This window comes from Equus caballus, chromosome 23, assembly GCF_041296265.1.
Source record: "Equus caballus isolate H_3958 breed thoroughbred chromosome 23, TB-T2T, whole genome shotgun sequence".
NCBI lineage: Eukaryota > Metazoa > Chordata > Mammalia > Perissodactyla > Equidae > Equus > Equus caballus.
This window is the reverse complement of record NC_091706.1, coordinates 14,122,418-14,146,769: the sequence shown is the minus strand read 5'-3', so window position 1 is coordinate 14,146,769 and position 24,352 is coordinate 14,122,418. Positions and strand designations below refer to the sequence as shown.

Sequence of the window (24,352 nt, the reverse complement as noted above, 5' to 3'; positions counted from 1 at the left end):
CTTCTTCCTGTGCTTTGTCTCTCTGCATAGACCTGGGATAGGCGGCAGTGTGAGAACCAGAGTAGCACAGAAATGGAAGTCACCCTTGTTCCACGTGGGGAGTATCTTTTCCTTCTAACAACCACCCCCTTTGAGTTCTTGCAGTTTGTCTGGGCACTGCTCTCTCCAGCACCAAGTCTACTGTAAAAGGAATCTCGTGGGGACTTGTACGTTTGCCTTGGATGCTGTCAGCATAAAAGAATTTTCTCGAACATTTCTTCATTTGGAGAGGGTGGAAGAAGCGAGTAAGAGAGGGATGCTTTCTGGAAGGACATTTTTAGGCAAAGGAAAAAACCACCAACTAAAGGCATCCTTAGTCACTTGAGCCTGGAAGCCAGCCTTTGGAGAAGAGATTTACTTGGATCTCCTGTGTTCCTCCCCTTCTAGTAGTCTTACTTCAGAGCTGAAGGGCGTAAGAAACTCACAGCAACTTTGTCTCTTTTGGGGCTGGGAAAACTGGTGTGAATTCAGGCTGACTCTGAGAAGCCGTCTTCCTCCCAAAGCTGTGGGTGGTGAGCTTTCCCTATCAAGGCCAGAGTGGCTTTCTTTATAAAACCACTCAACCCCAGGACACACTTGAAAGCAGGAATAAAGCTGATGCTTTTCAGTGGAGTCTCAAATGAAGATGAAAAGGATGAGTTATTCTTGCAAGTATGGTCATGTACGTAAGTCAGGGATCAAGCAGAAGAATGGAAACTATGCAGTTAGCTCTTGTAGCCGGTCGCCATCTCTCCTTGAGGTAGCTGCTGATTCCGTGCCTTGTGTCTGCTGGGTTAATGTACTGGAATATTCAGGAGAGACTTACTCAGGGCTTCTTTGCTTGGCAGCTAGGGCACACTGCAGTGGGACTGATTCAGCAAGCTGGGTCATCCCCAGGCTGTTCCATTCAGGTCCAGCATCCTTGCACGTTTGTTTCTGTGGGCATGTGGGATTGAGCAGATGAACCACTAAGATCGTTGCCTCCAACATCAGATGACCGACCTTGAACTTAGCAATATTTATTGCTGACAACTTTAGAATATTTTATTAAGTTTATTGAGTAATTTTATATCCCCAGCCCTTGCTAGGGGCTTTCTGCATATTATTTCAGTTATTCCCCACAGGACCTAGTGAGATAGGTGGCATTATTCCCATTTTGCAAGTGAGTAAATTGAGGATTAGAGAATTTAAGAAACCTACTAGTAAGCAACAGGTAGTAAGAAGTAGATTTGAGACTCAACTTGAGGTCTCGGGTTCCAGACCACACTACCTTTAAAACTAACCCCCCACCTTTCTGATGTGCCAAGCCTCCTGTCAGACCTTGCCCTCCCCCACCCCAGCACACACGCTTCAAAGCTTGTCTAATAAGGGACTGGTTTTAGAACAACTGAAAGCTGCAAATACCTTGTTACATATTTTGATTTTAGCTAGTTGAAGCTTCACTGTAACATAATTACATTTTATTACAGGAATTTTTAAAAATATTTAAAACCATAGAGCATATGGAAAACACCCTGATAAACAAGAAGGAGACATTGGTTTCAGTCCTAATGTCGCCGCAAATGAAACAAGCTGTGGGACCTTGGCTGCAGACTTAATTTCTGTGTGCCTAGGTTTCCCTCATTTGTGAAATGAGGAGGTTGATGTATGTGATTACTAATGTCCCTACCTGTTCTAAAAACATGGGCTTCTATCACTTCTTTTTGTGTGTGTGTGTGATTCTGAAATGGCTTCAGAGTGCAAATGTTGCCTAAAAGAACCTTTAATAACTAAATGCAAATCAAGAGAAGTGGATAACAGTGGGGCTTTCAGAATTTTCTTTTAAAAAGATATAAATTTTTTACTCTTCCAAGTAAAGCTACATTTTCCATTGCATTTCCCAGTCCATCATTCCTACCAAAAGAAAAGTATATAGGTTCTTAAATAATTCATGTTGGAGCTTAGTCTCCTCAAGGGTCTGGCAAGCTTTAATCTTGGATAAGATGACGTAAAATATGGCCAATAGCCAACCTCAGGTTGCCAACCTAGATATAAATCCCTCCTTGTTCAGTGTATGAATTTGTAACGTAAACTGTTTTAAATTTTACCTGGTACTATTGAGTAGAATTAAGATGCTGTAGAGCAACTCTGAAAATAAGAAATAAGAAGAATAGGGGCCGGCCCAGTGATGCAGCGGTTAAGTGCGCACGTTCCGCTTTGGCGGCCCGGGGTTCACCAGTTCAGATCCCGGGTGCGGACATGGCATGGCTTGTCAAGCCATGCTGTGGTAGGCGTCCCACATATAAAGGGGAGGAAGATGGGCACAGATGTTAGCTCAGCGCCAGTCTTCCTCAGCAAAAAGAGGAGGATTGGCAGCAGTTAGCTAAGGGCTAACCTTCCTCAAAAAAGAAGAAGATGTTATGATATAATTAGCTAAGAATGTGCTATAATTAAAGAAAATTTCACTGCATCGTTTTAGACCCAATAAAGAGGAAACTGGCTGCGTGAGTGACTCAGGATCGTCTGTCATCAAACACGGTCTCAATCCGGAGAAGGCCTTCATGCAGGTTCATTATTTAAAGGTGAGCACATCTGAGTGACAGAAGCCATTGGTGGTGGTGCAGCACTTTTTAGGGTGTCCATGTAGACAGTGAAGATTAGTAACGTGCTTGGGACAAAATAAAAGAAATCAACATTTTAATGACATTTAACTAGGCAGATATCTGATTGTCCAATAATTAAAGCACTTCATACCCCAGAAATGAGGCATGAATCAAAGGGAGCTGAACTATTCCCTTCTCTGCAACTCCCTTCTCCCTGCTTCATGTTGGCTTTGAAGAACAGAATCTTAAAATTGCTGTTGGGTTCCAACTAGAAGACAGGAGTAATGAGGAAGTATTTTAAGTGGTAAAGGCCTTTCCTGATAGCTGTGGGAGAGAGGAGCTGGGCCGCTCTTCTCTTTTGGTCCATGAGAGATGTCCAGGCTTTATGTAAACCAAAGACAAATCAGATGATGATGCCATTAACAGATGAGTTGAAAGCAAAGAGTAGATCCTTAATTTCCAGGCCCAACCTTGTGAGAATATAAAGGGCAGCCTGGGACAGGTCAGATGGAACATCGTCGATGTCTATAAGTGCTGGGGGACAAGTTAGGATTGACTGTGTAAGCGTTTTTCTGATGAACCCATGATAGCCATTTTGTTTTCTTCTTCCTTTCTTCTAGGGCTATTTCCTTCTCCGGTTCCTTGCCAAAAGACTTGGAGATGACACCTATTTTTCATTTTTAAGAAAATTTGTGCACACATTCCATGGGCAGTTGATTCTTTCCCAGGTAATTTACGGGTCCTGAGTTTGTGCTATCCAGTTGCGGGGGGTGTGGCACTTGGGGACTAGGTTATGTGAGTATTAAGAAGTCGGGAAAAGCATCACGACACAATGCAGTAGGAAAAGGAGGAAGTGAATGAAGTGGACACAGGAGTGTTGTTTCGGGGGGGGCAATCTCCCTGTAGTTCTGGGACAGACTGTACCCCAACGCTGTCTGGCGCACAGTGATGTGGATAGCTGTACCTTCAGAGACTTTAAAAACGGAAACAAAACCATCCTGCTGTTCTCTCTACCTGGAACAATCTTCGCAAAGTTGGCTCCTTCTTACCGTTTTGTCTCAGCTGAGATTTCACAATCTCAGAGTCACCCCAGCTAAACAGCTATGCATCTACCCTGTTATTTTATACCCTTCGCCCTTTTCTCTGCCTTCGTTATCATTGCCATTACTTATAATTATATTTTCTTTTATGAGTCCATTTGTTTTTCTGTCTCCTCCATTCTATGTGTAAGCTCAACGAGGCCAGACCATACTCTTTATTTCACCAGTACGGAAGACATGATTGGCACAGAGTATGTACAGCATATGTATTTGGTAAACAAATAGATTAATAATAAGATAACACTGAAATATTTAGACAGCCTGGCCACAAAACTGTCAGAGCAAGACTCTGTCAGCTTACACAGGTATGGGGCTGAGCTGCATGTACCAAGAAAGTTAAGAAAGAGGAAGAGGCTCTGAAAACAGTGCTTGTAACTGAGGGAGAATAGAGGATGCAGCCTCTGCACAGATTGGACTGATGAGTATTTTTGATATTTGGCAGTTGTGCTCATAGACGATTTTGAAGTCACATTGTCCACAATGTTAGGTGTAAAGGACGTGCGTGTATAATCTGAACACATATGGAGGGAATAGCGTGAATGTCACCAGACTAGATGGCTAGTCCTCATCTCTGCATTCCTTTTATTGTTGTGGTTGGGGGGAGAAAGAGTTTGCCTAAACGTGTATTTCGAAAGGCAACTTGAAAACTGGCTCAGAAGTCTTATTGTTTGGTTGACTGATTAGCCCCAAATTCCTCCTGCTTAAAACCACTTCTCACCAAGATCCTGCAGTGTTAACTGAGCGCATTGCATTTGCCATGACTTCTGAGGTTCTGATTTCAGCTTCCCATGAACACTTAGTGCTCCCTCCACCAAATGGTTCAATTTTTCTTTTGTTTGTCTCTTTTAAATAATAGCTTTATTGTTTTTCATAACAGCTTTATTGAGCTATAATTCACATACTGTAAAACTCACCCTTTTAAAGTGTACGAATCAGTGGTTTTTAGTGTATTCACACAGTTGTACAACCATCACCACTCTAATTTCAGAACATTTTCATCACCCCAAAAGAAACCCACATCCATTAGCAGTCGCTGCCCCAATTCTACCTCCCCCCAGCCCTAGGCAACCACTAACCTACTTTCTGTCTCTATGGATGTGCCCGTTCTGGACATTCCATATAAATGGAGTCATATATTATGTGGGCTTTCATGTCTGGCTTCTTTCATTTAGCATAATGTTTTCAAGGTTCATGTTGTAGCATCTATCAGTACTTCATCGCTCTTTTCTTATTTCCATTTTTATTTTTTAAATTGTGGTAAAATATACTTAACAAAATAACCATTTTTAAGTATATAATCCGGTGCATTAAGTACATTTAAATTGTTGTGCAACCATCACCTCCATGCATTGCCAGAACGTTTTGAAATTCCCAAACTGAAACTTGTATCTGCTAAACGTACCTCCACATTCTTCCCTCTCCCCAGCTTTGGCAGCCACCATTCTACTTTCTGTCTCTGTGAGTTTGACTGCTCTAGGGACCTCATGTAAGTGGACTCATACAATATTTGTCCTTTTGTATTTAACTTATTTCACTTAGCGTAATATCTTCAAGGTTCATTCATGTTGTGGCATGTGTCAGAATTTCTTTCCTTTTTAAGACTTAATATTCCACTGTGTGTATATACCGCATTTTGTTTATCTGTTCATCCATTGATGGACACTTGGGTTATTTACACCTTTTGGCTCTTGTGAATAATGCTGGTATGAACATTAGTGTACAAATATCATTCAAGTTCCTGCTTTCAATTCTTTTGAGTATATACCCAGAAGTGGAATTGCTAGATTATATGGTAATTCAATATTTTGAAGAACTGCCATACTATTTTCTACTGTGTCTGCACCATTTTACATTCTCGCCAGCAATACACAAGGGTTCCAATTTCTTCACATCCTCACCAACACTTACAATTTTCTGTTTTTTTGATAATAGCCATCCTAGTGGGTATGAAGTGGTATCTCATTGTGGTTTTAATTTGCATCTCTCTGATAGGTAATGATGTTGAACTTTCTTTCCTGTGCTTATCGACCATTTGTATATCTTCTTTGGAAAAATATCTATTTAGATTCTTTGCCAATTTTGGGGGGAGGGGATTATTTTTATTATTGAGTTGTAAGAGTACTTTGTATATTGTAGATTTAAGTACCTTATCAGATATATGATTTGCAGATATTGTCTTTATTGCCTAATTGAAGGTTATGAAGATTTACTCCTATGTTTTCTTCTAAGAGTTTGATAGTTTTAGCTCTTACATTTAGGTTTCTTATCCATTTTGAGTTAATTTTTGTATATGATGTGAGGTAGCTGGTCCAACTTCATTCTTCTGCATCTTAACATCCAGTTGCTCATAAGCATTTGTTGAAAAGCCTATTATTTCCCTCCACTGAATTATCTTGGAAAACCTTGTTGAAAATCAAGTGACCAAAAATGTAAGAGTTTATTTCTGGACTTTCAATTCTGTTCCATTGCTCTCTATTTCTGTCCTTACACCAGTACCGCAGTGAGTTTGGAAATTATTGCTTTTTTGACTGAAACATACTCATTATAAAAAAATTCAATCAATACAGAAAAGTACAGAAAAGAATAATGTAAAATATCACTCAAAACCCCATACTCATAAATACCTATAATTAATACTAGATGAACATCATTCCAGAAATTGCACTCTCTCTTTCTCTGTCTTTCTATATGTTATAAATGATACGTATATATGTATCTGTGTGTACATGTGTATGTAGTATGTATATGTGTGTCTGTATGTATGTGTGTATATACATGTATAGATACAAGATACGTTCAGAAATAATTTTATAAAAATAGCATGTGTTCTATGTGCTTTTTAATGAAATGTTTTAAATTATATTTTACTTGAATTTAGCAAATGAAAAAGAAACTAAAATGAATCTAAAGGACTTTGCCAAACTTCAGATAAATGTAGGAGAGATCGTTTCCTAAAGGATTCTTCTACGGTTAAGAAACACAATTATAAAAAATCTTTGAGGTCGAAATTGTTATTTTTTTCTCTTTAGTCATATATTTAATTTTTAGAAAGCATGAGTTTATTCACTTCTGTAAAAGGTGAGGAAATCAGCAGTTATGTACTTCCTCTACTTTTCCCCAAATTCTAACTTTATCGTAGTTAATATTTTTACATAGTTAAGGTTTATATCATGTATGGTATTGCTGTAAACATAATTTTCACAGTTGTGTAATCTTAGATCTGTATTTAAATTCATCACCAGTCATTTCACCATGCTTCTATATTCATGAATATTTTGATTCAACTTTTTGTTGGCTGAATTCCGTTACCAAATTGATGTTCAAGTTGCAGACTCACTGGTTCTGTGCTTTTTGAGTTCTTAGTGCTTGAGAATGTTTGCCTGTTGTCTTTATATTTGAATTACAAACTGGCTGCGTATAATATTCTTGGGTCACGTTTTCATTTTCTCAGAACTTTGTGGATATTGCTCAGCTCCCTTCTGTCATTAAATACTGCTATTGAAACTTTTGAAGTCAGCCTACTTTTTCCTCTTTATACCACTCAGATGACAGAAGAATTCTTTCTTTATCTTTGACATTTAGTAATTTAATCAGAAAATGGCTTGGTGTCCATGAGTCTCCATCAGTTTTTTTCCTGGAAAACAGTGTACATTTTTAGTCTTAGCTTGTATTCTTCCTTTTTTCAGTGAAATGGTCTTAATTGTATCTTTGAACACATTCTTTTTTTTTCCCCCTTGCAGGGTTCTGAATTTCACGGTTACCAGTTATCCTTCTATTGTGTCGTCTTTGCCCTCCATATTTGTTATTTTCCAGTTGCTTTGGTCTTTTCGGTCTTCATGGCATATGTTTATCTGAAGCTACATTATGATTTTTATTATTATTAATTTTTTTTCTTTAGTGTCTGTTCTTCTCCTTGCTATTTCTATTTTATTAACGCTCCTATCATGGTATTATTTTGTTCTTAATTTATTTCATTTGCTTCGAAATCTCTCTTTTCATCTCATTTTGTTGTTTTGTCATCTTGTCTTTGAGCTTTCATTCTACTGAGTTTATGTTCTTATTATGATCTTTTGTTAATTTATGGTGTAATGCATTCATGGAGAATTTTCTTCTGTTCCTTGGATTATGTTTTCTTCAAGACTGGATCCTTTGTCTTTTCTGTTATGCTTCTTATTTCTGTCTCTCTCTTTATGTGAGTTTTGTTGTATTCATTTGCATGGTTGCCATACTTTTCTCCTTGCTCATTCTCAGCCTGAGTAGCGCTGTCCTGCCCTTTTATTTATTCTCATATGTATTGGAACATCATCCCTGATTTCTTTCCCAACACTTCTTAGACGTGTTTTTCTTCCCCTCTGAGCTGCAGTTTGAAGCTTGGATATTATGCATGGAGGGGGCAGAGGGGAGGAGTTGCACCGGAGCTGTGTACAGCCTTTGTTGTAAGAATTTGGCTCCACTAACTCTTGAAATTTTGTTAAATGTCCCCAGCCCAAATCTCGTCCCCTAATTTGGGTGCAGCTTTTTCCCACTGCAGGTGCTCTCTCAGCTAGTGCTGTCCCTCCAGCTCAGCTTGGAGCTCTAGAAGCTGTACAGTTGCTCAGAGTGTCATCCTCAAGTTGTTCATTTCCCAAGTTTTACTCATCTCTCTCTAACAAACATTTCTAGTTTCTCCACAGTCAAAAAAAGAGGAAAGATAAAGATTGTCTTGTTTCTTTCCAGGTGTGTGGGTGTTTGTGGGGTTTGGGCGTTCACCATGAAGTCCCGCTATGCTAAGCGTGAGAGTGGGGGTGGCGCAGAGGGAGGTTTGGGGGCTGTGTTGGAATCTTATGCTCTTTCCTGAGTTGTCTTTTTTTGAAGTTTGTGCCATGAGGCTGCATACTTCTTTCCTTGTTTGGATGCTGATGGTAAAGTTTTTGCTGTTTTTTTGTTTTTCATTTTTAAGGAAGGCTATCGTCCAGTTTCTTTACTCAGAAATTCCTCAATTTCTTCTTCTTCCTGTTTACTTCTTAATCCCTTCCCTTCTGAACACCCCACCTGTCTAGCATGTTGGTATTATCATCTTTCCAGCCCTCTGTAAAACTGCTCTCTTGAGCTTAGCAGTGACTTCTTCCTGACCATTTCATTTCTTCTTAGTTCTTACCCTGCCATCTCTGTCCTTGCTTCAACATTTTCATTATTCGTTTTGCCTCTCCTACCTCCCTCTCCTCATGACCATGGTAATTATTCATAAAACGTCTGACAGAAATTGCTAATCCTGTGTAATTATTAGGCCAATGTCCGTTTACTGGATAAACTGGATAAATCTACATGCACCTGCTTTGTATTGGATACTTTCACCAAGACTAAAAAATAATTACCAAATTAGCCATGTGCCCAGTCAATGTAGTTTTTTTAAATGGTAATGTTTAGTTTAGTGTTGGTAGGTGTTAATCAAAATAAGCTGTCTGGGACTGACCTAATCAGCATATAGATTATTATGAGAGTAGGAAATGAAGACAAAATCTCAAACAACGTGATTTTTTTCAATTAAAAAATTTTTTTTGCAGTGAAGATTTGCCCTAAGTTAACATCTGTTGCCAGTCTTCCTCTTTTTTTTCCTTCCTTCCCCCACAAAGCTCCAATACATCGTCGTGTATGGTTGTAAGCTATTCTGGTTCTTCTGTGTGAGTTGCCACCACAGCACGGCTACTGACAGACAAGTGGTGTGGTTCTGCACCCAGGAACCGGACTCGGGCTGCCAAAGCGAAGCACACCGAACTTTAACCACTAGGCCCTCAGGGCTGGCTCAAGAGTGCATTTTTTGGCTGGAATGTGGGCTTGCAACAGTTCCCAAGGATCCAGATAAAAGTTCATCCCAGCGCACTGTCAAAACAGCAGAATTTTTGTTTGTTTGTTTGTTTTTGTGCCTTTGCTTTAATCTTTTTTCAGGCATACTGTAGAGGTGACAAATTGGGACCTCCTAGCATTAGTTACTAACTGACTTTGTCAGTGATTCTAGATCAATGTCAATATTCTAGATGCTGTCAATTTATCCTAGAGTCCATCTTAAAGGAAAGTCCTCCTTTGTCCAGTTAAGATTTGTAAGTTGCTTTTTTAAAGATGCCAACATACTAAAGGGAAGAGTGAAGACAGATGAAAGAATTGAAAGAGAGGTGGTGAGGGAAGGAATAGTTGTGACATAAAAACATCATTCTGCCGTGGAGAGTGGAGAAAAGCTTCTATGATGAGTCCATTCCATGGTTATATGCCAATTTACGAAAAGAACCAGGAAAACCAGCATTTTGTGGTGAAAGATTAGGTCTGTGAAAGGAGTAAGAAGGGTCAAGTGGGCTGATTCCACTGATAGGTGGTATGACGACTGCCTCCATGAGACCAAGCATCTTCTCGAACTGCCTGGAGCCTAGGGCAGAAGGAGCATGTCTGCGCTGTAGACGAACATTCCCATAGCCTGTGGGAATACAGGCTCCACGTCTTAGGGGTGCTTGTGGCGTTCAGTTCTGCTTATCCAATGTGATTTCCTAGACCTGTTATCCCCAGCATTGCTTGGCAACATCCAGCCAACTGCTATGTGGTCTGCAGGTATTGGCTCTGATGCAGAAAGAGGCAGGTGGCCACCTATTAGGAGGTAGGACAGCTGTCTTTCTTAAAAAATGAAGCAGGGACTGGCCCAGTGGTGTAGTGGTTAAGTTGGCACACTCTGCTTCAGTGGCCCAGGGTTCGTGAGTTTGGATCCCAGGTGCAGACCTACATACTGCTCATCAGCCATGCCGTGGCAGTGTCCCATATACAAAATAGAGGAAGATTGGTACATTTGTTAGCTCAGGGCTAATCTTCCTCACCAAAAGAAAAAAAAAAAGCAGTGTTTCTTGGGTACCTCATGCACTTTTCCTGTATTCACACAAAACTCTGGAACATTATGCTCTGCAATCCTATAAAGAAAGATCCAATTGTAATTGGAAAATGCAAAAGGGAAGAATTAAGGTTAACTCTGAATTTCCTCCTTCTCGTGCAGTTAAATTCTCCCCCTTGCCATTGAGTTAATGTAATTTTTCCCCCATATAATTGAGCATAAATTATTGGATAAATATAGGATAAGTTGATATGGACTATAAGAAGATAATGAAGTGAAATTAGTAAGAAATTATCATTATAATACTTAGATTTTTAAGACACAAGAATACTGTCAGTAAGCCAATGAAATATTTGCAATCTATTAATATATTAGACTGTGATAAATTAATTTCTAATTCAACATTTTTTTACAAAATAATAAACATAATGATTTTAAGAACCTCAAGCAAAACTAATTCTTTGCATTCTAAATGTTACTCTTGTTTCCTTTGTTTTTTCTCCATATACCCACTGTAGGTACTAGGAAGGACTTCAGATGTGAAGCATTATTCTATTTGGGAGTGTCCCTTTCCATTTTGACTGCATGATCCATGTTTTTAATAGTAGTTTTGTTATTCTTTGTACCATTTATTTTAGGTGAAGCAGCAATTGACAAGTAATGTCTTATAAGGAGATCAGAGATTGCAAGGAATAAGTCTTTCCTCAGTGCTCTTAATAGGGAGACTTTGCCTCTGGAAGAAATGGACCTAACCCCCCCAAACACATCGAAAGGGACAGCTGGCTTCGCCAGCGTCCTGATGGCTATGCTTAGTGCCATGACAGAAAAAGAACATCTTGTCCTCAAATTGTTTGCAGGTTTCCCTTCCTCTGCAAGGCCGTCTGTTTGTACTCTGAAGGTCTGTGCTGCTGCTTCCGTCTCACACCGTGAGCTAGATGGATCCCGTCAGAGCCTCGCACTGACCCTGGGTCTGCAGACTTGGTTGTGGGGGGTCGAGGGTTCCAACCTGGAGAGACAGTCATTGGACAGTGTCATATTTGCTCACCTAGGTTTGCACACGTGTCCCTCTTTAAAGGATCCATTTTGAAAGACTTTTTTCAATTTATTAAAAGAAAAGCTTCAAGTGTAGGTCTTACTTATTGATCAATATCAAGTCCCTAGAGAGGTAAATATTATTTTTCTTTGTTTCATGTTCTATATTTATCCAAAATGTATCTTATCAAACCTTCAGAAAACAGAGGGTTAACACTAAGCTTACCCATTTACCAAATAAAAATATACAACACCCAGTTAAATTCAAATTTCAGATAAATAACAAATAATTTTTTAGTGTATGCCCCCAGTTTAACTGGGCATCCTATATTTTATTTGACAATCTTTGAGACCAAATCAAGATTCCAGCATTAGATGAGCTGAAAAGATTGGTCGTAATAGTCAGGTTGCAAATAATTATGTGTGATTTTGAACATTCACATGTAAATTCTTTAGGCTTGTGGTATTGCAGTTGTGTTTTGAAAGAGTCCTGGGGGCTGGCCCTGTGGCTGAGTGGTTAAGTTCACGCGCTCTACTTCAGCAGCTCAGCGTTTCGGCGATTTGGATCCTGGGCACAGACATGACATCTGGTCAGGCCATGCTCAGGCGGTGTCCCACATAGCATAACCGGAAGGACCCACAACTAAAATATACAACTATATACTGGACGGCTTTGGGGAAGAAGGGAAAAAAAAAAGATTGTCAACAGTTATTAGCTCAGGTGCCAATCCTTAAAAAAATAAAATAAAAATTAAAAAGTCCTTATCTTTTAGAGATAGAGTATTTACAGGAACATTAGTGGATGAATTTACATAATGTTTGGGATTCTCTTCTAAATAATGCAAGAGGCAGGTGAGTGGATGGGGCAGACTGGCTGTGCGTTAATAGGTATGTGAACGTTAATTATGCTCTTTTGACTACTTTCAGATGTGTTTGAAATTTTCGATAGTAAAGGGAAAAATGGGTGCGTATGTAAGTCATGCCTTCAGGTGAAAAAAATCTATTATTGACGGGCTGGCCTCGTGATGTGGTGGTTAAGTTCAGCGCACTCTGCTTCAGTGGCCCCAGGTTCACAGTTTCGGATCCCAGGCGCAGCGCTACACCGCTCGTCAGCCATCCTGAGGCGGCGACCCACATACAAAATAGAGGAAGATTGACACAGATGTTAGCTCAGGGTTAGTCTTCCTCAGGCAAAAAAAAAAAAAAAGAGGATGATTGGCAACAGATGTTAGCTCTGGGGCCTGTGAACCATTTTTGTAATTGTGACATTTTTGTTCCTCCTTTGGGAAATTAATCATCTTGATTTTTGTCTTTATCTCTCCATAAAGCAATGCAAGAAAGTTGCAAATTAGTTACTAGCCTCTTGGGGAGTTGAGATTGTTCAGTATGTAGCAGGATCTTTAGGGAAAGCTCATGAAGAGGAGAACATGGTTAAAGTGCTTTATGCTATGGCCAGCCTTTTGAAAATTGTTAAACATGAAATGAATGAAATATCGAACCAAAATATACCAAACATTGCATTTTCCAATTTGTTTGTGGTTTTTACAAAACAGATCTCTTTAACTGATTGGATGAAAGCCCTGGTAAATTAGTAAATTGAGTAGAGTCTAAAAAGTCAGCACAGGCCTAGTTTTCCTAGCAGGTGAGCTGTCAGCAGCTGGGAACGCTTGGTCTCTGGCATGATTTGGGGCAGAGCTATTTATTGGTGGACATCTTTAATCGTTTGCTTTTTTCTTATTCCAGGATTTCCTTCAAATGCTGTTGGAGAACATCCCAGAAGAAAAAAGGTGAGGACTGATTAAGGAGTTAAGAGCCCAGCTTTACTACTAATGTTAAAAATGACCCTGCCATTGTTTGTGTGTTACACCTAGAAAGTTTAATCTTCCTCTCTTAATAGAGGCAGGGACCTAGCCCAGCCAGTGGGAGCCCTGGGACGATCAACTGGGCCTAGGGATGGCCCTTGTGGATATGGGGAGCCGGTGCACACAGCTGGGAGCCCCAGAGTCAGGAGCACCAAGAGTGGTAGAGGAACAAGCCAAGGACGTTCCGCAGCTTTAGCTGCTGTGGAAAAGAATGGAGGAGAGGAAAGTTCTAAAAGTTATGGTGGGTAGCCACTATGGAAAACAGTATGGAGATTCCTGAAAAAATTAAGAATAGAATTACCATATGATCCAGCTATTCCACTGCTGGATATTTATCCAAAAAACGTGAGAACTTGAATGCATAAAGATATATGTGCCCCTGTGTTCATTGTGGCATTATTCACCATAACCAAGACTTGGAAACAACCTAAGTGCCCATCAAGGGACTAATGGATAAAGATGTGGTCTATATACACAATGGAATACTACTCAGCCATAAGAAATGATGAAATCTTGCCATTTGTGACAACATGGATGGACCTTGAGGTATTATGCTAAGTGAAATAAGTCAGAGTGAGAAAGTCAAATACCATATGATCTCACTCATAAGTAGAAGAGAAAAACAACAACAACAACAATAAACAAACACATAGATACAGAGATTAGATTGGTGGTTACCAGAGGGGAACGGGTGAGGGATGAGGGCAAAAGGGGTGACTGGGCACATGTGTATAAAGAGCCTGGGATTTGAAGTCAGGCTCTCCTAGATTCTCACCCCAGCTCTACCCCTTCCAACCATGATACTCTGAGCAAGTCACTTCAGCCCTCCAAATTTCAGCTTCCCGTTCCCTCTGGCAGGGTTTTAGGGAGGATTAAACAGCATAATATATGTGAAAATAGGTGCTCAATTAATGATGGATATAGTTGTAAGAATAATCATCTTCTGTGTATCAGGCACTATATATGGGATCTACACACAGTCAGTCATTTAATCCTCCTTACAGCACTCTTCTCCTCCTCCTCCTCCTCAGAATTATTGTAAGCCAACACTTACTGGGAGGTTACTGTATACAGGCACTCAGTTAATCCTCCAAACAACACTATTTGGTACCATTTGGTGCATTATGTTTCTATCTCTCTGTTTTTTTATAATTATTGATATGATAATTATTACTATCAGTTCTAAAAAGCAAAGCTTTGATTTATTTTTTATTGAGTTTGTAATAGTTTACATCATTGTGAAATTTCAGTTGTACATTATTTCTTGACTGTCACCACTTAAGTGCTCCCCTGCACCCCCTGTGCCCACTCCCCACCCCCTTCCCCTGTTCACCACTGAACTGTTTTCTTTGTCCAAGTGTTTGTTTATGTTCCACATATGAGTGAAATCATACAGTGTTTGCTTTCTCAATCTGGCTTATTTTGCTTAGCATAATACCCTCCAGGTCCTTCCATGTTATTGCAAGTGGGATGATTTTGTCTTTTTTTATGGCTGAGTAGTATTCCATTCTATAGATATACACCACATCTTCTTTATCCAATCATCAGCCGATGGGCACTTGGGTTTCTTCCATGTCTTGGCTATTGTGAATAGTGCTGCAATGAACATGGGGGTACATATGTTACTTTGGATTGTGATTTCAAGTTGCTTGGGTAGATACCCAGTAGTGGGGTAGCTGGGTCATATGGTATTTCTATTTTTAGTTTTTTGAGGAAACTCCATACTGTTTTCCATAGTGGCTGCACCAGTTTGCATTCCCACCAGCAGTGTCTGAGGGTTCCCTTTTCTCCACACCCTCTCCAACATTCGTTATTTTTAGTCTTAGTGATTATAGCCATTTTAACAAGTGTAGGGTAGTATCTTAGTATAGTTTTGATTTGCATTTCCATGATTAGTGATTCGAACATCTTTTGATGTGCTTATTGGCCATCTGTGTATCTTCTTTGGAAAAATGTCTGTTCATATCCTCTGCCTATTTTTTGACCGGGTTGTTTGTTTTTTTGTTGTTCAGTTGTATGAGTTCCTTATCTATTATGGAGATAAACCCCTTATCAGATATATGATTTGCAAATACTTCCTCCCAATTGGTGGGTTGTCTTTTTGTTTTGATCCTAGTTTCCTTTGCCTTGCAGAAGCTCTTTAGTCTGATGAAGTCCCACTTGTTTATTTTTTCTTTTGTTTCCCTTGTCTGAGAAGACACGGTATTCAAAAATATCCTTTTAAGTTCTATGTCAAGAGTGTACTACCTATATTATCTTCCATGAGGTTTTTGGTTTCAGGACTTATCTTTAAGTCTGTGATCCATTTTGAGTTTATTTGTGGGTATGGCATGAGATAATGGTCTCCTTTCATTCTTTTGCATGTGGCTGTCCAGTTTTCCCAACATCATTTGTTAAAGAGACTATCTTTTCTGCGTTGTATGTTCTTGGCACCTTTGTCAAAGATTATCCGTCCGTAGATGTGCGGTTTTATTTCTGGGCTTTCAGTTCTGTTCCACTGATCTGCATGCCTGTTTTTTGTACCAGTACCATGCTGTTTTGATTACTGTAGCTTTGTAGTACATTCTGAAGTCAGGGATTGTGATGCCTCCAGCTTTGTTCTTTTTTCTCAGGATTGCTTTAGCAATTCGGGGTCTTTGGTTGCCTCATATGAATTTTAGAATTCTTTGTTCTATTTCTGTGAAGAATGTCCTTGGGATTCTGATTGGGATTGCACTGAATCTGTAGATTGCTTTGGGTAGTATGGACATTTGAAGTATATTTATTCTTCCAGTCCATGTGCATGGAACCTCTTTCTGTCTCTTTATGTCATCATCTATTTCTTTCAATAATGTCTTACAGTTTTCATTGTATATGTCCTTCACCTCCTTGGTTAAATTTATTCCTAGATACTTTAGTCTTTTGCTTGTGATTATAAATGGAGTTGTATCCTTGAGGTCTCTTTTGGTAAGGTCGTTATTAGACTATAGAAATGCAACTGATATTTTGTAAGTTGATTTTGTACCCTTGCAGCTTTACTGTAGTTGTTAATTATTTCTAATAGTTTTCCGATGCATTCTTTAGGGTTTTCTATATATAAGATCATGTCATCTTCAAACAGCGAGAGTTTCACTTCTTCCCTCCCTATTTGGATTCCTTTTATTCCTTTCTGTTGCCTAATTGCTCTGGCCAAAACCTCCAGTACTGTGTTGAATAAGAGTGGTGATAGTGGGCATCCTTGTCTTGTTCCTGTTCTCAGAGGGGTGGCATTCAGTTTTTGGCCATTGAGTATGATGTTGGCTGTGGGTTTGTTATATATGGCCTTTATTATGTTGAGGTAATTTCCTTCTATCTCCATTTTGTTAAGAGTTTTTATCATAAATGGCTATTGGATCTTGTCAAATGCTTTCTGTGCATCTGTTGAGATGATCATGTGGTTTTTATTGCTCATTTTGTTAATGTGGTGTATCACATTGACTTATTTGCAGGTGTTGAACCATCCCTGTGTCCCTGGTATAAATCCCGCTTGATCATGATGTATGATCTTTTTGATGTATTGCTGAGTTGGGTTGCCAATATTTTGTTGAGGATTTTTGCATCTATGTTCATCAGTGATATTGGTCTGTAGTTTCCGTTTCTTGTGCTGTCCTTGTCATGCTTGGGTATCAGGGTGATGTTGGCCTCATAGAATACGTTAGGAAGTTCCCATCTTCCCTAATTTTTTGGAATAGCTTGAGCAGGACAGGTATAAAATCCTCTCTGAAAGTTTGGCAGAATTCCCCAGGGAAGCCGTCTGGTCCTGGGTTTTTATTTTGGGGGATGGTTTTGATTACTGTTTCAATCTCTTTACTGTGATTGGCCTATTCAGATTATCCATTTCTTCTTGATTCAGCTTTGGGAGATTGTAAGAGCCTAAGAATTTATCCATTTCCTCTCGATTGTCCATTCTGTTGGCATGTAGCTTTTCATAGTATTCCCTTGTAATCTGTTGTATTTCTGTGGTATCCATTCTTCTTTCTCCTCTTTCATTTCTAATTTTATTTATCTGAGCTTTCTCTGTTTTGTTTTTTTTTCATAAGTCTGGCTAGGGGTTTGTCAATTTTGTTTATCTTCTCAAAGAACCAGCTCTTTGTTTCACTGATCCTTTCTACTGCCTTTTTCTTTCAATAGTATTTATTTCTGTGCTGATTTTTATTATTTCTCTCCTTCTGCTGGCTTTGGGCTTTGTTTGTTCTTTTTTTTTCTAATTCAGTCAGGTGTAGGTTGAGATTGAGCTGATTTGGGATTTTTCTTGTTTGTTAATGTGAGCCTTTATTGCGATGAATTTCCCTCTTAGTACCGCTTTAGCTACATCCCAAATGAGTTGGCATGGCATGTTTTCATTTTCGTTTGTCTCCAGATATTTTTTTATTTCTCCTTTAATTTTTTCAGTGATCTATTGATTGTTCAATACCATGTTGTTTAGTCTTCAAATCTTTGTCCCTTTCTCAGCTTTTTTCTTGTAATTAATTTCTAGCTTCATAGCATTTTGATTGGAAAAGATGCTTGTTATTATTTCAGTCTTCCTAAATTTATTGAGGCCTGCCTTGTTTCCCAACACATGGTCTATCCTTGAGAATGTTCCATGCACGCTTGAGAAGAATGTGTATTCTGCTGTTTTTGGATGGAGTGTTCTATATATGTCTATCAAGTCCAACTGGCCTAGCTTTTCATTTAATTCTACAGTTTCTTTGTTGACTTTCTGTCTGGATGATCTATCCATTGATGTGAGTGGTGTTGAGGTCCCCTACTATTATTGTGTTATTATTAATGTCTTCTTTTAGGTTTGTTAAAAGTTGTTTTATGTATTCTGGTGCTCCTCTGTTGGGTGCATAGATATTTGTAAGTGTTATGTCTTTTTGGTGGAATGTCCCTTTGATCATTATATACTGCCCCTCTTTGTCTCTCTTTATCTGTCTTATCTTGAAGTCTACTTTGTCTGATATAAGTATTACAACACCTGCTTTCTTTTGTTTGCCGTTAGCTTGGAGTATCGTCTTCCATCCCTTCACTCTGAGCCTGTGTTTGTTGCTGGAGCTGAGGTGTGTTTCCTGGAGGCAGCATATTGTTGGGTCTTGTTCTTTAATCCGTCTCGCTACTCTGTGTATCTTGGTTGGAGAATTCAATCCATTTACGTTTAGGGTGATTATTGATATATGAGGGCTTAATGCTGCCGTTTTATCACTCATTTTCAGGTTCTACTGCGTTTCCTTTGTTTCTCGCCCCATGTGTTTCAGTCTACCAATTGAGTTAAGTAGTTTTTTCTTTTGTGTGTGTTTGTTTTCTCCTTATTTATTATCTGTGTCTGTTTTGCTTTTTTGCTTAGTGATTACCATGAGTTTTATATTCAAAATCTTGTAGAGATAAGATAGTCCATTTTCTGATGGCTGCTTATTTCCTTAGACTAAATCAATTCAGTCCCTTTTCTCTTCCCCTCCTAAGTTGTTTTTCTCACATCTTATTCCAACTTGTGTTGTGAGTTTGTGGTTAAAATGACAAGATTATCTTTTTTTGGTGTTTTCCTTCTTTTTATCTTTAATGCTGTTTTTGAGTATTTGCTAACCTGTTCTGATGTATAACTACCATTTTCTGATTTTGTCTACCTATTTATCTCCTTACTCCATGCTTCTTAACCCCTTTCTCCTTTTTTTTTTCCAGTTATGAGGGCCTTCTTGAGGATTTCTTGTATTGGGGGGGAGGGGGTGGTTCTTGTGGCTATGAACTCCATTAGCTTTTGTTTATCTGGGAAAGTTTTTATTTCTCCAGCATATCTGAGAGACATTTTCACTGGATAGAGTATTCTTGGCTGAAAGTTTTTGTCCGTTGAAGATTTGAATATGTCACTACAGTCTCTCCTAGACTGTAAGATTTCTGCAGAGACATCCTCTGAATGTCTGATAGGGCTTCCTTTGTAGGTTATTTTCATCTGCCTTGCTGCCCTTAGTAGTTTTTCTTTGTCATTCACTTTTCCCAGTTTCACTACCATATGCCTTGCAGTAGGTCTTTGTACATTGACCTATTTAGGAGATCTGGTACCCTCTTCCACATGGATTTCCATCTCCTTCCCTAGGTTTGGAAAGTTCTCTGCTACTGTTTCTTTGAACAAGCTTTCTGTCGCATTCTCTGTCTCTTCTCCCTCTGGAATGCCTATAATTCTTATGTTGCATTTCCTAATTGAGTCGGATATTTCTCAGAGACTTTCTTCATTTCTTTTTAGTCTTAGTTCTCTCTCCTCCTCTGTCTGGAGCATTTCAATATGTCTGTCCTCAATTATGCCGATTCGCTCCTCTATGATGTCCCCTTGAGCATTTAGGGAATCCATAGTTTGTTTTGTCTCATTGATTGTGTCTTTCCTCTCCAATATTTCTGATTGGTTCTTCTTTATAGTTTCCATTTCTTTTGTGAAGTAGCTCCTGAACTTGTTGAATTGTTTCTCTACATTCTCTTTTAACTCATTGAGTTTTTTGATGATAGCTATTTTGAATTCTCTGTCATTTAGTTTACATATTTCTGTGTCCTTAGGGCTGATTTCTGGGTACTTGTCATTTTCTCTCTGATCTAGAGATTTAATATAATTTTTGACGTTGCTAGAGGGCATGGCTCTGTTTTTGTGCATCGTGGTATTATTTGGTCGCACTTACCACCTATCACCACTGGGTGGGTGTCAAGAGCCACATATTCTGAGCCCTCTGTGTTCTGCTTAGATCCCAGGCACTGGAGGCTGTGCTGGGTGGGTGGGTGGGGGCTGTTGCACTTTCTTCTGTGTGCTTTCGGGGTTTTCTTGCTCTGCCCTGGCTATCTGCTCTTCTGGGATGTTGGCTTTATGAGGTCACCCCTGCGTTAGCTTTCACCTCAGTAGGGGCTTTCCCCAAGGCTGTGAGGGCCCTCAGGGATCTTTGATGTTTCCATGAACAAACATCCCCTCCCCTGTTTCTTCCATCTTGGAGGCCACCGGCAGTCTCGGATCCCAGTCTTTTGGGGAAGGAGCAAAATTTCCTCTTACCCCATTCCTCCTCCTCCAAGGGGGCCTCCAGCCTCTCCGCCCTCCGATGTATGGCTGCGTGGGTCTCTCAGGCGTCTTTTGTGTTGTGTTTGGAGGTCCTCTGTTCGAGTATGAATGTCTTTTTCATTGTATGGTGGAGGGGAGAGATTACTGGGGAAGCTCACTCTGCAATGATGCTGATGTCACTCCTCTATCTCTGTTTTACCAGTAAGAGGACTGAGGGACTGAGTAAGTAGCAGGGTCTCACAGCTGTATGTGGCAGGGCTGGAATTTGCACCCAGGCCTCCTGGCTCTAGAGACTCTGCTCTTATCCCCTCTGTTCCAGACAAGGAAACTGAGACTCCAAAAGGTAAAGTTACTTTCCAAGATCCTTGTTAGCAGGGCGATAGTGTCTGTCCAGCTCTGACCCATGCTCTTTGCATAGAGCTCACTTCCCTGGAAAGGAAGGAGATTCTCTTCCTTGGAAGTGTCTGGTTTTAGTCTGGTTGACCACCTACAGGGATTCATAGAGGACGTTTAAGACCTACCTCAGAATTTAGATGAGGTTCCTTCCTACCCTCTCCTTCTAATTTCCTATCTTAATTTAGTTACTCAAAGTGAATACCCTGAAACATAATTTCTGATAGCAAAATTGATATTCATATGTTAAAGGAGAGCATCTTGAGAAATTAAACATTCCTTGAAGAAGAGCCAACATTACTCTCCTTTCTGACCCACAGTTTTAGCTATGTTTTTATGCTCATAACAGATTTCCTGATGTGGAAGTGAATTCTTTCACACAGACAGAGGCTTAGATCTGTGCACAGCCACACACCTCCATGTTGGTGAGCCTGTCTTATTCACAGCCTAAACTGGGTGTCTGAAGGGTAGGTTGTCAGGGCCTATACTACCAGGAGATGACATGCTAGTTCAGAGTAGCATCCAGAGGCCATGAGGGCATGCAAATTGGTTTCTAAGTGTTAGATTTTTGCCTGGCCTTTTTTGTTTAATATCCCCATTTTCAACTTTCTGCCTCCAATTCTTGATTCAACAGTTAGAAGTGTTATAGTTTGTTAGTTTTTTTTTAAGTCAAATGGGAACATACACACATAAAGCAAGTCAGTGCATTGTACAGAATTAATATATCCATATCGTTTAATAAATTCCTTTGTTTCTACTTCTGCATGTTCATGCCTTTTGATGCTGAAGGAAGTCTTATCCGGGAGATTGCGTGGGGCTTTAGTAATTGGCCAAGACAATTAGCTTTTCAGGAGGCTGCTCGAAAGAAGTACAGCTTGTTTTGGAATGTCTGAAATGTTTCAGATTTAGCATCCTTTCTTTTTAAGCAAACATATGGGTTTTCTTTATGCAAAAATCACCTCAGATATGGCTATTGTTCCTAAGTTTACCTGCAAGATATATTTTTTCCCCGTTTTTGTACCTGCCCTGGGATAACTTTTCAGATCCGCTGATAGATAGGAGCAGTTTCCTTAGGAATGAAGGCAGAAAAAAAAGAAAATTAATAGAAATGGTGTATTACCTCCTGTTAGCAAAGTCTGTTTCTGAGTGATGATTATGCGCTCTCACAGAAGAACTTCTTAGGGCTCAAATATGGCAATTTTCATGAAAGTAACAAAGTGCATTTTTAGTTTGGGAGGTCTTCTTTCCTTTCATCCTCTTCCTAATAAGGTTATGAAGTTCATTTGCATGGCCCCGAGCCCTCTGGCTCTGGGGGACCTGGATTTTATCATTGTGAATATTTATTGAGGCAACACACTGTGGGCCCACAAAGAGACTTTTGTTGTGATTGTGGAAGTTAATAGCAGTGTCTCTATTTATTGGTGGCCACTAACCACCAACCTTCACCCTTTGAGAGGGTGCCTTTCCCAGTTAGGATCATGTTTTGGCTAGCAGGCTTAAGCTTTTTAAAATTCTCCTTAAAAGTTAGGCAATTTCATTCCTATGATGAATCTATTTCAGCAAGTATACTAGAGTACTTCTTGAAACTCAGGCATCTTATTTCCTGCTAATCTCAGAATCTAATTCAGCTATTAAAACAGACTGTTTACCCTTTTGCCTGTGCAGCACGTTGTACCAATTTTCTCTAGGTCTCCAAAGGCCCACACCTACCCCTCCGGGCCTCTGATCTTTGGCCCTGTTGCAAACTGATCCTCAGGCACATCTGTTAGGCACGGGAGCCGTTCCGAAAAGGGCAAGGTTGTCAGATGAGACCAGCCAGTTAGTGTTCAGGGGCCAGCACTTTCTGTATCATACTGTCTTTGCGTTGTTCTCTGGCTTCAATTAATTGAGCATTCTCTCTTGAGCACCTACCAGGCTTTAGGCTGGACGCTAGGGAACGGAAAGGAATGAATTCCATGTCTAGCCCTCAGGGAGCTCCGAGTCTGAAGACATCCATGAAACAGATCATTATGACTCAGTGTAGGAAGTGCTCTGGGAGCTGCAGAGTCCCAGGTGCACAGAGAAGGGTCTCGTCAGTCCTGGCCTCGAGCCTTTAGGCAAAGAAACGCCACTGAAGGTTTTAAGTGGAGGAGTGCCGTCGGCAGATTGGAAAGATACTCTGGGACTCTGGGGGGCAGCGTGGAAGGTAGATGGGTATGGGGAGAACTACGTCAGCAGACCAAGTAGGAACCAATACAGCAGTTCACTCGAGAGATCTGGAGCTGGAACCGTGGCAGGGATGGTGGTGGTGGCAGTGGGGTTTGAGAGTAATGAACAGATTTGAGGGGTATTCCAGAGGTGCCACCGTGACGACTTGGTTGATTGGTTGTGAAAGTTGAATAGAGGAGTCTAGTGTGAGCCTGACCTTTCCTTCTCTGCCACTCAGTTATACTCTGCAGTGCTGGAAATACGGCAGCTGTTTTGTCTTGGGCATCGGTATGGAGCCGAGGGAGTGGAAGGGAGAGTATTTGAAGGTGGAAGGCGGGAGAGGAGGAGATATGTTTTTGATGGCTTTCATATAAGGTTTCTATTTAAATGCTGATGTTTTATGAGACCAAGGGAAGAAAAATCTGAAAGTGCTTAGGAGGAAATCCAGACAAGCCCTGGGAGCCAGCCTGCCTGGTGAAAGAGTGTCCTGCCCACCTGATATTCTACCTGGATCAACAGCTATCGAGTCTTTCTTTGCTCATCAGCTATGATGTTTGTGTGTGCACATTCATGTGTTTGTTTTAATTCAGTACTGTTTCTCCCTCATGGAGCTAGGGAGTACTTGTTTTGCAAATGTTACGTCATCAATCTTGAATATCTACTTAAGCACAAATGACTTGTTTGGATCCAGAAAATAAGTAACCATGTGCAAAGCTTTGAGATGCATACTAGTTGTATCCATATCTAGAGAGGGGACTTCAAAACATAAATTCCTAAAATTTAAAAATTCATACAGAATGTAAGTTACGTTCCAGAACAAGGGCATTTTCCATTGCAGACCCTGAGCACTGAGATTCCCAAAGCTTGCATGCATCTAGTGCCTGCACTTCTGAAGTTCTGTGTCTATCATTTAGTTCATGTGAAAGTTGTCGGGGCTGTGTGCTTCCCTGTAGAGACATGGATAAGATGTGATCTTTAGAATCTCAAGAGGCTGAAGACGGGAGCTAAGAGTGGTAAAGACATTTCTGCAGATCAGCAACAAGTTGATAGGCACAAGTAGCAGATATGGCTAATAATCAACTCCCCATCCTTGTCATTCTACTCTTGGAAATCAACGGAGGGAGCAAATACGGCATATGCAATACTGTTTTCACGCAAGCCTGGGTCTATTTCTAAATACATTAACATCACAAAGAGAGGAGCAATCAGGAACTTTCTTGGCTTTAAACACAGTTTGTTCTAGCATCATGCCAGGGTGTCCAGTATATTTTCTCCCCTGCTGTGTTGACCATGTGTGAGCACAT

The 24,352-nt window shown here is 40.0% G+C and overlaps 1 protein-coding gene across 30 annotated transcripts in view; it reads left to right on the top strand.

Annotated features, from left to right (window-relative positions):
- AOPEP (aminopeptidase O (putative)) overlaps positions 1 to 24,352 on the top strand; it is a 377,169-nt gene that overhangs the window by 204,422 nt on the left and 148,395 nt on the right. For all 30 annotated transcript variants that reach the window (XR_011431756.1, XR_011431755.1, XR_011431757.1 and 27 more), the window contains 3 exons: positions 2,477 to 2,579; positions 3,221 to 3,328; positions 13,323 to 13,366. Coding sequence is in view for 24 of the 30 variants with exons in the window: in XM_070249063.1 (XP_070105164.1) it covers positions 2,477 to 2,579; positions 3,221 to 3,328; positions 13,323 to 13,366 (255 nt within the window). In the remaining 6 variants the exon portion in view is untranslated. The remainder of the gene's footprint in view (positions 1 to 2,476; positions 2,580 to 3,220; positions 3,329 to 13,322; positions 13,367 to 24,352) is intronic.